The sequence below is a fragment of the Charadrius vociferus genome, unplaced genomic scaffold (genome assembly GCF_000708025.1).
Source record: "Charadrius vociferus isolate BGI_N301 unplaced genomic scaffold, ASM70802v2 scaffold309, whole genome shotgun sequence".
Lineage (NCBI taxonomy): Eukaryota > Metazoa > Chordata > Aves > Charadriiformes > Charadriidae > Charadrius > Charadrius vociferus.
Window position 1 is genome coordinate 1,541,286 of NW_009661370.1, and position 12,218 is coordinate 1,553,503.

Sequence of the window (12,218 nt, forward strand, 5' to 3'; positions counted from 1 at the left end):
GTATCTCCTTCCTTTTCCATTGCCCAGTCATACTTTGTGACACTTTGTCTTTTGTGGTGAGCAACTCAATATTCCTGAGACTAGTAAAATGGAAACAGCTGGATGATCACTGGGCTGAAGTGTTCTTGTTATGCTATTTCCTTGCTCCTTTTTTTAAAAAAAAATTAATTGCGTATTTATTTTATAGTTGTTACATCTGGCTCTGCAGTCTTCTAGCCTTCTCTCTTTTTTCTTTTTCTGGTTACTTGTGGTGATGCTACTATACACACTTTCAAGTGAGGTATTTTATATGTAGGATGCTGCTAGGTTTTCATGCTGCTTTTTGTGGAGAACATTGCTTACCTGCTTGTTATTCTGAAGAACTGCTTCAAGAGCCACATAATGGATGTTAAATTTACACCACCTGTTTAAAATTTTCAAAATCATTGTGCATAGGGTGAAGGTGGTGGTCACCCTGTCACCTCAAGATGTTTTTATATCTTACGACTTTCTGTACATTAGTTCACTTTCTTAAGAATGACAGTCATAACACAGTGTCTTTTTTCTCTCTTGGAATTAAGAATACAGTGAGAATTGAATTTGTATATATTGCATGTCTGTTTTCAAGAGGAAGTTTTCACAGCAGTAATAATCACCTTTTCAAATGCGGTAGAGGTGAAAGGAATTTTCTAATGAAACATATTTCTTTGGAAAATTCAAATCTTTCAGAATCCAAATTTATTGCAGAACTGTGCCAGTGTAAGTGGAAAAAAAACTCCTGATGGAGAAGCTTCTTGCCTCAGCTTAGAATTTCTGGAGAGACCGAATGAGAAAGGACACACCATCAGGTGGTCTAAGTAACAGCTGATAACCTAGTGGTCTTGGGTTGTGATCTTCCAAGTGGGAATTCAAGTCAGATGTGTAAAAAGGCTAGATCTTGAGGTTCTTCTGTTTCATAAAAGGCTAGCCACTGTTCCCTCTTCCAAGGAAAGTTTTCTGTAAGCTCACCACTTCAACCTATTCAGCTATATTAAATGTAGAAGTTATTGGGGAATTGGAAGACCAAGAAAATAACTCTGGAATTGAGTGAGAATAGGTGTGGAAATATGAAATTTAGTTTCCTGGTTTCCTTTCCCATGCTGGACCTTGTTCTCACCAATAAGGAGGGGCTAGCAGGGAATATCACGCGCAAGTGCGGCCTTGGCTGCAGTGATCATGAGGTGGTGGAGTTTCAGATCCTTATGGTGGCGAGGAGGGTACACAGTAAGGTTGCCACCCTGGACTTCAGGAGAGCAGACTTTAGCCTCTTCAGGGATCTGCTTGCTGGAGTACAGTGGGATAAAGTCCTGGAAGGAAGAGGCGCCCAAGAAGGCTGGCTAATATTCAAGCACCACCTCCTCCAAGCTCAGGAGAGATGCATCCCAACAAAGAGGAAGTCAGGCAAAAACTCCAGGAGGCCTGCATGGATGAACAAGGAGCTCCTGGACAATCTCAAACAGAAAAAGGAAGCCTACAGAGGGTGGAAACAATGACAGGTAGCCTGGGAGGTATACAGAGAAATTGTCCAAGCAGCCAGGGATCAGGTTAGGCAAGCTAAAGCCCAGATAGAATTAAATCTGGCCAGGGGCATTAGGGTAACGAGAAAGCCTCCTATTGGTATATGGGTGGCAAAAGGAAGACTAGGGAGAATGTGGGCCCACTTCGAAGGAAACAGGAGACCTGGTCACCTGGGATGTGGAGAAAGCTGAGATACTCAATGACCTCTTTGCCTCAGTCTTCACTGGCAAGGGCTCTAACCACACCACCCAAGTCGCAGAAGGCAAAAGGAGAGACTGGAGGAATGAGGCACCTCCCACTGTAGGAGAACACCAGGCTCGAGACCAGCTGAGGAACCTGAAGGTACACAAGTCCATGGTACCTGATGAGATTCATCTGTGGGCCCTAAGGGAACTGGCAGATGAAGTTGCCAAGCCACTATCCATCATGTTTGAGAAGTCGTTGCAGTCTGGTGGAGTTCCCACTGATGAAAAAAGGGGAAACATAACCCCAATTTTTCAAAACAGTAAAAAGGAAGACCCGTGGAACAACAGGCTCATTGATCTCACCCCTGTGCCCAACAAGATTCATGGAGTAGATCCTCCTGGAGATTCTGCTAAGGCACATAGAAAATAAGGAGGTGATTGGTGAAAGCCAACATGGCTTCACTAAGGGCAAATAGTACCTGACAAATTTGGTGGTCTTCTATGATGGTATTACAGCATTGGTGGATAAGGGGAGAAGAAAAGATATCAGCTACCTGGACTTGTGCAAAGCATTTGACACTGTTCTTCACAACATTCTGGTCTCTAAAATGGAGAGACATGGATTTGACCAATGGACCACTCAGTGGATAAGGAACTGGCAGGATGGTCACGCTCAAAGAGTTGCTGTCAATGGCTCCATGTCCAAGTGGCAACCCGTGACAAGTGCCACATATTAGCCATATATTACAGCATTATAACCAACCTGCTGCTCTTCAGCCTTGAAGGGCATCTGTGCTCACTAGTACAGCCAAAGGTAGCAGAAGCTGAGAGCCACGTTTAATCACTGCTCTGGTTCTGCCACTTTATTACTGAACCTCTCCTCAAAAAGTAAACCACTTTCCCCAGTCTTGATAGTATTGATTTCTTTATTTTAAAAGCTGCTTAAAATAAAGCAGTCTCCTGCTGATAAGAGCATTTTGAGGCAGTCGGGCTCTAATTTCTCAAACTAAAACCTTGCTTGTCCGATTAACTATTTACATGCAGTGGGAACATGCAATTGGCTTTCTTTCATTTTAGAGGTTGTATACTTAGTATATTAGAATGATTAAACTTCCTGAATAGGAAAAAAAATAATTCCTTCCAAGTACTTGAAACAGTCTGAATGACAAGCAGTTATATACAAATGTGGAACAAGCTCTTTGGAGCTCTTAGCTTAGAAAACACCTTCTGAATCATGGAGTCTGGCCCCTGATTATCCCAAATACCATAAAATGTAATTCCTCTATGAATTTATCTAGTTTCATTTTAAATGCAGTTATACTTTCTACTCTCACCACTCTTCCAGCTCTTCCCATTGGAAGGCTGTCCACAACCAGGCTGATTTGATGAGTAGGAACCTTCTTGTAACTACCACTCTCTGTTTACCCCTGGCATATATCTGCCTGTCTGCGGACATGCTGACGCTTCTGTCTTCCTCTCTTCAGGATAACTTTGAATGTTTGGGGTTCTACTGAAAAATTATTCAAGTTTATGATTTGAAAATAAATGCCCTGCAAGGTAGGGCCTGATCCCATTATGGCTTAACGCAGGAGCCATCAGGGCATCAGGGAAGTTAGCACCAATTCACTGTAGCGTAAGAAAGTTTAGAGGTACTGCTAATGCGCTTCCCCCATTTGCTGCTGTGCTAAGCTGAAGAGCAGAGGCTACTCCAGACAGCAGTGTGCTTCTGTATTGCCCCATGTTTCCCATCTCACCATGCACAATCTGACTGTGCTTTTCTTTTTTCTTTTTTTTTTTTTTTTTTTTTTTCCTTGAGAATTGTCAAAATACTTCTGGTCAGGTTTTTTCCCCTTGATTCTTGCATTGCCAATTCATATTTTTTACAACCAGTTGGGACGGATGTGTATACGTATCTTGCTGTTTCAAGTCCGTCTCTTGTACCTCTTTTAAGTATTTCTCACAATGGCTATCTTTGTCCTTTGAACTGGGAGCAGATAAAAAGTTGATTAAAAGCTGAAGTCGCATTGATCAGAAAGTCATATTACCTGCATATCTCCAGAAGCAATACAGCTGCCAAAAGCATAGGCTCAAGGTTGCATGTTATATTCCTACTGTGGGGGATAACTAATCTCTAATTCAGTCTGTGGCCAGGGGAACAAACCAGGTCTCTTCATGTGGAAAATGTGTCACTCCTTTTCTGAAGGCTCTGGGTCCACCAGTGTGCCTTCTGATGTTGGCTGTAGGTGTAGCTCATGGCCCTAGTTCTGGGTCCACCTGCCTCTTTCTATATGTCATTTGCTGGAGGTCCTTACTTTGAGGAGCTTACAGCATTGGCTTCCATCTTTAAAGATCTGCAAGAAAGCATATCTTTAGTTCAAGCAGTGAAGGCACATAATTAGTATTTAATATATTATGTGCCTGAAGTGTAACACTGTAGTACTTCAGAATGAAAATTTGTAACAAAAAGCCATTCCTTGTGCCTTCTGAGAGCTGGTTGGGAAGAGAGTGAGTTAAACTACAGACCAGACTCTCTGTGACTCTATTCTAAATGCAGTGGTGAAATAAGTGGTAAAATGTCTATTGATCAGGTACCATCAGATCCTGCAGGCAGTTTGCCTCGCCCATGTGCAAATGCTCTGCAGTTTTAAGAACCAGGGGAAAGTGCTGTGTAAGGATTTGTGGAAACGAGAACTCTTCTTGACATCATGTTTTGTGGACTGGACTCAGACAGCTTTAAGCATTCAATGTCCACCCAGAAATGAGTCCGAATAGATAAGTCTGGGATCATTCATTACAAGGATATATATGTACTTTTTTCCCCCAAGAAGATGTGCTTTAACTAAATAGTGGAGTTTGAGCAAGATGAAGTGGAAATTCCAGATATATTCAAAGCTTGATCACGGTAAGGGTATTCATTAGCTGTGTTTAAAATTATATCTAGTTTGTGGATTCTTGTATTACAATTATTAATGATAAAAGCAAGTCTGGATTTATTGTTTTATTTGGATTATTTTGTTTCTTTTGCTTGAATAGTACTTCAACATCATAGAATTGACTGCATATATCTTTCTTCAAAATGTTCTAATAGTCATGTAAATTTATGGCATTATCATATTTGGAAAAGGAGAAAGGAGCTAAATAGAAAAGGTAAAAAGGATTAGATTTTGGACAGTATCTTGAGTGAGTAGGAATTAGGACATTCAAATGATTAATTTCTTTTGAAGGGCACAGAAGTGGACAGGGTTAATCTTTTCCCATTTTAAGTATAGTTTATGGACGATCAACGTGAAGTCCAGACCTTCAGACTACCTTTCTGTCATGAGGGGTTTTCATATTTTAAATTATAAGTTTGCAAGTAATCTAAATGTAGCTGCTGTTAAATACTTTGTTTATATGTTGAATGCAGATACATTTTGGTTGTAGTACATGTCCCTTCAAGGCATTTTTACAAGTTTACATTTATGTCTGTAAATTTCTATTACATGATGAGTCTATTCCATCATCCTTCTCTATGTTGAATAGTGAATAAAAAGAATTCCAAAACAAAAAGCAACACAAACCAAAACAAATACTGTCTTTTGTACTTACAAAAAAATCTCCCGTGCTGGGTTAGAAGTTGGTTATGGAGTTGTGTGATGTCTTAATTTATAATTGTTCATAGTTTATATGCTGTAAATTCTATCAGCAAGAACATAGGTACTTCATATTTTATTACCTTCATAATGTATCCCATCTGTACAATAATTCTGAGACATGCTATGTTCTTTCTACTACATCTTAATTCATGTAGATTTATAATTCTTAAAAAATTTGTTGTTAAATGATTGTACTGTATCTTTCAAGAACTGGCATAGTGAAATATCATGTCCAGGAACAGTTTAACAGTTTGTCTTCCTCACTCATGCTACGTCAATATTATCTACAGTCTGCTGTCTTCTGTTTTATTGCCCTATAACCCTGCATGTAATCCTGTTGAAAGTCGACTGTGCTTACTCAGCTAACCCTCTGTAAAGCTTGTTCTTCCCTGTGTTCCCTGGACTGTGTAAGAGTGGGGAAAAAAAATATTTCTGATTTGCCTCGATTCCTTTTTAAATCTTTTTTTCCCCTCTGTGTTTTTGAGATTTGGATGATGCGGAAACAAGACAAATAGAAAAATCCAGGACCTTTTCTTTTTCTTTACACAGTATGTGTAGTACTGGAAATTAGGCAGAAACCCAAAAATACATATCCTCTAAAAAGCTGAAATTAGATAAAGGGAAAGTACTAAGTTACTGAAAGAACTGCATTAATCAAACCTGTTTAGATGCAATAACATAGTAATGGGAAAACGATAGACTTTTCAAGGAACATAGAGTTCAGGGCTACATGAAGAACCTGATTTGATTCTTGTATTATGGTCTTTATCCATTTATTTTTACCTTTATCTAAGGGGCATGTATGTGGCCGGATTTTTTGCCATGTTTTTTTGTGCTGGAAAGATCGAATGAGCTTCCTTTGACCCTGACTGTTTAAGGCACCCTCTGTAAAACAAAACTCTTTACTTTATAACCAGTGTTTGCCTGTTCCAAGTAAGTTGCTCTCAATAGAATACTATCACTCTTATCACAACTTATTTTTAGGCAAGTAGAAGCTTAGTCACACAGAATAGTGGTTATCCAAAAAAAAGTGTTAAATTACTTTGTTTTTTTCCCTGCAGGTCTCTTCAATGTTTAGTATCTGTGTAAAATTAAAAAAAAAAAAAAGTTTTAATCTAAAAATGAAATATTCAGCAAGAGAAATATATATCACCAATGTTTTACTTAGACAATAGCATGAATGAAGTGTAATGAACATGATCTTTGCAAGAAGATATTACTGTGTGATATGACTGTATTTTCAGCCTGTGACGATTTTTTTTTTTTGATAGTTTTGTTCTACAATATTTGCATATTTCCACATCACTTACTGGGAAACTCATGCAGTTGCTGTGATTGATCTCTATAATGCTTACAGTATTATAAATATTTAATCACAAGGTGTGCATGTTGATGCATACTGGGAGTCACAAGAATAACTACTTGAATTGTGGTCAGCTAAAATCTTTCTGTTGGCTTAAAGCATGAGTTTACCCTAGTTGTCATCAGACAGTCTGGATGTCTTCTACTTTTAATAAGTGAATCAAGCTCAAAGCTGTTGAGTTATAAGGATGTAATCTGATTTGAGCCCAGAGGATTGAGAATCCTTGTAGTTGCTGGGTTTTTTAACAATTCTATTCTGAAAGCAAAACCACCTTTTTAGCTGCCTTTATATGAATATGGAAATGTAAATGACAAAAACAGGGTTGCAATGAATAAATATCTCAGTTTTTATGCTGAAATAATCTTGCTTCTTTTCCTTGTTTATGCATGTTATGTAAAAAGATTACATAGTGTGGATTGAAATATTTTTCTCTAACATATAAACTAGCCATATGTAAAGAAGTACAGTCATGATGGACAGAGCCTGTTATCTCTAAGGAAAAAAGTGACAAAGAGTCCCTCATGCTCAAAAAAAATGCTGAACTGTATTCTAGCATCTCATTGTGCTGTAGAAAACTAAAAAATTAATTTTTCTATGTTAACAGAGGTAATTCCAAAACTGAAAAATTAAATTATTTTAATGTAGATTTATGTTAAGTCTTTGTCAGGAGATGAAGAGCATAAAAACAAGTCTGCCTTGCTATGGGGGTGGATATTGAGCTATTTGTGTTGGAAACAGAGGCTTTGATATTTTAAGCTTGTTTTTCTATATGAACTTCTCAACTTTTTTTTTTTTTTTTTTTTTTTTTTTTTTTTTTTTTTTTTTTTTTTTTTTTTTTTTTAATAACCACAGCAAGACCAGCTTTACACTTGGGCTGCAGTTAGCCAACCCACACATTCATCAGATTACGTTGAAGGAAGCTTTCCAAGGAGAATTCCATCTGCATGGCCCCCACCCAAACCTCCAGATGAAGAACAAAAAATTACAGAAGAAGGTATAGTTCTTGGACACAGACAAGATGCATGTATGGCATCAGGGGGAGCTGCTGTCTTTTAGAATACAAGTTATAAACTTAATATCTTAACTTCTAACAAATACTTGATTTTGAAGATCTTGGATTAGCATCAGAAATAATGCCAGCTAGTATGAATCTAATCAAAAATAGTCAGAAAAAATGCATGCTTTTTGTTAGCAACCAAGATGTGGACCTGGCATCAGCTGACTAATGGGTTTTACCAGGTGTTGTGACCTTTGTTCTTTTCCAGTTTACATACCTTCAGAGCCATGAAATATGGGTACTTTTCTCTTAAAACTTCAGAAGTCCACTGATGGTATACTGAAACTTATTAGAGTGGTGTAAGGTATTCCTTTGTGGATTGAGCAGTCCCCTGCTGACAGAGAGGTAGGAAAAGTGTATCTGAAAAATAAATTGAGGTCTTGTTTATGAAGTCAGTTTATCTTAAAATTTGCGAGGTTACTCTACCAGCCAAATTTCTGAAGTCTCCTGCATACTCCTTAGAAGTTTTGTTTAAGCTGAGAATTAAAACAAAACAAAACCTCTTGTAGCTGACAAAGAAATTTAGAAGAGAATTTCAAACCTGTTTTCTGTTAGAGGTGTTGATGGGCAAATACCACAGTTTCTTGAAGGCTTAGCCGTGCATTAGTTAGTATTCAATTGCTCTCAACACTTTTAGGCTGCATTCTTCCCCATGACCTCCATGGAGAGCCACTAGGTGTTCTCAAATTTTCCATTTCCTACCACGTTTTTTTTTCATTGCTCAGATCTGAAGAATTAATGCATTTCAACAGATCTCTTTGTATTGCTTGTAGACTTTGGATGCAGTTAATTTCAGATTTGCTTCTCTTTGGGACTTCTCTACCATTTCCTCTGGCACACGAGCAAAGTATTCCTAGCATGGACACCATTTATCATGGCAACGCTTAACTTTTACTGGTATCACTTATTCCAGTATTCACAAAAATGCAATACTACTATATTATTCTGTTTATTCTGTTGCTTTTACCAAAGCAGCTCTGTTAGTGGTCAAGGAAACATTTCTGTATCCATCTCACTGATGCAATTGAGTGTGGAATGCTGCAGCGCTAGACTGTTGGGCTCTTCCAGTGTTTGACTAACGATCTACTATTTTATGCTGTATTCAATGAAACTGCCATCATGTGTGGTAGTATATATTGCTACGTACTCTGAGAGGACAGGTTATGTTTCTCGACTTGGAGACTTAGCTAATGGGTGTGCGATCAGAGTATTTATGAACATACTCTGCACTGGAAAAACTAAAGAGTGAATATTTTATTATTTTACTTTGAGGGTTTTGCCCGACAGAGGCTGGTGCCAGTTAACAACAGTTTTGTTGCTCTAAAATCTAGAAGAACATTGATTACATAAAATATTTTGAAATGTAAAGATTTTTACCATTTGGAAGAGTATTTCTACCAAGAGGATAATACTAATAATTTTTAAATGTATTCATTTTATACATGGTTTGTTTCCATCCTATGTTGTTCTATTTATACCCACTACATGGATGTAATGTGTACAGTACTTCCTTATCTCAGCCACTGCCCTCTCAAAAACTGCAAAAATATTAAGAAAATAGAAGTAAAATGGAAATTTTTTGTTGTGACTATTTCTAAATGGAACATAAATAGTTCTCAAAATTTATTTGAGGTCCTGACACTTAAAATTATTACTGCAATTTTGGGGGTTTTTTTGGTATGAATTTGCAGTGTAGGGTGTGGAGGGAAAAGGAAAAATTATAATTGTTCTGGATACAATTCAGGTAGATTAATAACTTAATTTTTTGTTTGATTGTTTGCATGCTTGCCATGTGAAAGAACCTGGAGGTGAGTGATGTTTCATGTGAAGCCTCAAGGGTAAACACTGTCCCCAAGATTTTTAACTAAATTATTTTATGTATATGCACCTTTGATGGGTGGAGGGGGCAAGCATTTTTTAAGGGTTTGAATTAGTGTGTAAAGAGTAGATGTATTTTGCACTAAATATAATTATTGGTGCATGGATTAAACAGATGAAATACTAACATTAGAAACAATGGTTGATAAAGAAAACATCTTTTTTTAGACAAAAGTATTGATCCAGAGAGGAATGTAGCAAGCTATTTTTATATGTAGAGTCTTTATTTTTATTATGTATTACATATGTTAGCGTGAGTACAATACTAGGCCTTCAAGTTTTAAGTAAGGCAAGAAGAAATTCTGCAAGGTCTTAGGTAATCTGTTCGTAAATTAGCAGAGTACTTAATCATCTATTTAATATAGTATATATTAAATAGTTTTGCTATGTGGTCTGTATCCCATGGAGTGTTGATGGGTGTGAGAAAAAGGCTTATTAGAGTGGCCAGGGTTGGTTTGTTGGGTGTTTTTGTAAGGTTGGTTGGGTTGGTTTTTTTTAAGTTTGTTTGGGTTTTAAGGGTATTTCTTTTAGGTTGGCTATTTATTTAAAAAATGAAGTTTGGAAATACCTAATATGAATTTGGGTTCAAGTCAGCAGGTGCTTATGCCAAAAACATTTTCAGTTCTGGATTCAGAAAAGTTTTTTTGACAAATTGAGTCAATATCACCAGTAAGATCAATGTGTATGCCGCTAATTTTCCACCTGAATACCCAAAATCTGTTTCTGTTGCTTCTTACGGTATTTGACTCTACCACTTTCACATCCCAGCACATTGCCTGAATCTGAACACTGCAGGGTATTTGAAATTCAACTATTTTAATGCTTTGCTGACGACACTATTCCACTTAACATACAGGAAAAGGCAAGCATGCAGGCACTAGAGCTCAGTCATCCTGTCTCCCATGTGACTGTCCTGACCACCTGGGCAGAGACTCAAAGATTATACAACTTCTCCTGCAAAATGAAACAGTCCCAACAGACTAAGTCTCTGAAATCTAAGTTAGTCTCTTAAAGAAAACTAGGCTTGTCCAGACATTTATTTCTTTTGTTTTATGAAAAATGAGGAAAAAAAATTGTTTTGTTTGGGTTAAAGGGAAGGTTTCATTTGTCATGTAGCACATTTTTCCTTTCCACTTTTTTTGGGGGGGGGGAAGGAGTGTGTTTTTGTTGGGCTTTTTTTTAGTTTTGCTTAACAAAGATAAAACCCTGTTTGCTGCAAATAGATTGTATTTGGTGAATTTTGGCAAACTAACCTTGAAATTAACTGCTCATCACCCAGAACTAAGCTTATGTTTAGAACCCTTCTTAGAATAAAACCTGTCTTAGTTAAAAATAAGCTAGACAATTCTGTCAAATTGTTAAATATTGACAAATACATAGAAGCAGCCGGTTCCTATTTTTTTTTAAAGACCTTCTGAGTAAGAGAGATAGTTTGTGCCGATATGCATATCAGGAAACATGGCTTTCGAAGTTGCGTGTGTATGTGTCTGGTCTAGTACTAGAACATTAACAAAGAATAAAACATGGGGTAAGCAAAGATCAAACTCCTCTTAAAGTTTCTCTAAACAATACAGAAATCTAAAATCATGCACGCAGGCCCTGGGGAGACCAGCAGTGCCCAAACACTAATGAAGTTTTCCTGGTTTTCCAAATCTGTTGAGGTAGGGTTAGCAAAAAAAGTTCTCCTCTAGATAATTATCTCCAGATAATTTGTGAAACAAATATCTTGCAATTGCTTAGTTTAAAAATGTTAATACTCTTCTCTTCCTTTGAAAGAGACATTAATAGCTTTTACCAGAAAATAATCATCTGCTGGTTTTGGTGGGGTTCTTTTGGTTGCAATGAGGAGCAAGTGTCCAATTAATTAGTAGCATCCTGAATTTTCTTTGGTAAATGGACTCTGAAAGTCAGCAACAAGGCATGATTTATCCGCACTCAAAACATGTCAGAATGAGACATGATGAGTTATTTCTTGGTAATGACAGCTAATCCTCATCCAGTGTTTTGTGACTGGGAACAATTCTGTTGGATAAGACTCAAAATTCTGCTTTAGTAAACAATTTAAGAAGTAAAAAAGATTGAGGATTGTTAGTTTTCGAAGGGTAGCCTTGCAGCATACCTGCCACTGGCAAGGAAACTTCCCCCTTGTACATCTCACCTCCCCACAGCTGGGGTTGTCAGAAAGCTGTGAGGAGGCCAAATGTCTAGGAATTATGAATCCAGAGGTTCTGGACCACAACTGCTTCAGTCTTCCTGCAAATGGTCATCAGATTTGCCTCCTGCATAGTGGTACCCTTCACAGAATCACAGAATGGTTAGGGTTGGAAGGGGCCTCTGGAGATCATCTAGTCCAACCCCCCTGCCAGAGCAGGGTCACCTACAACAGGTTGCACAGGACAGCGTCCAGGCGCGTTTTGAATGTCTCCAGAGTGGGAGACTCCCCCACCTCTCTGGGCAGCCTGTTCCAGTGCTCCACTACCCTCAAGGTAAAGAAGTTCCTTCTCATGTTAAGATGGAACTTCCTATGTTCAAGTTTGTGCCCATTACCCCTCGTCCTATCACTG

General features: G+C 37.8%; 1 protein-coding gene across 1 annotated transcript in view; it reads left to right on the forward strand.

Moving 5' to 3' along the window:
* FMN2 (formin 2) overlaps nucleotides 1-12,218 on the forward strand; it is a 162,720-nt gene that overhangs the window by 26,040 nt on the left and 124,462 nt on the right. The window contains exon 3 of the mRNA XM_009893653.1: nucleotides 7,572-7,713. Within this exon, the coding sequence (XP_009891955.1) occupies nucleotides 7,572-7,713 (142 nt within the window). The remainder of the gene's footprint in view (nucleotides 1-7,571; nucleotides 7,714-12,218) is intronic.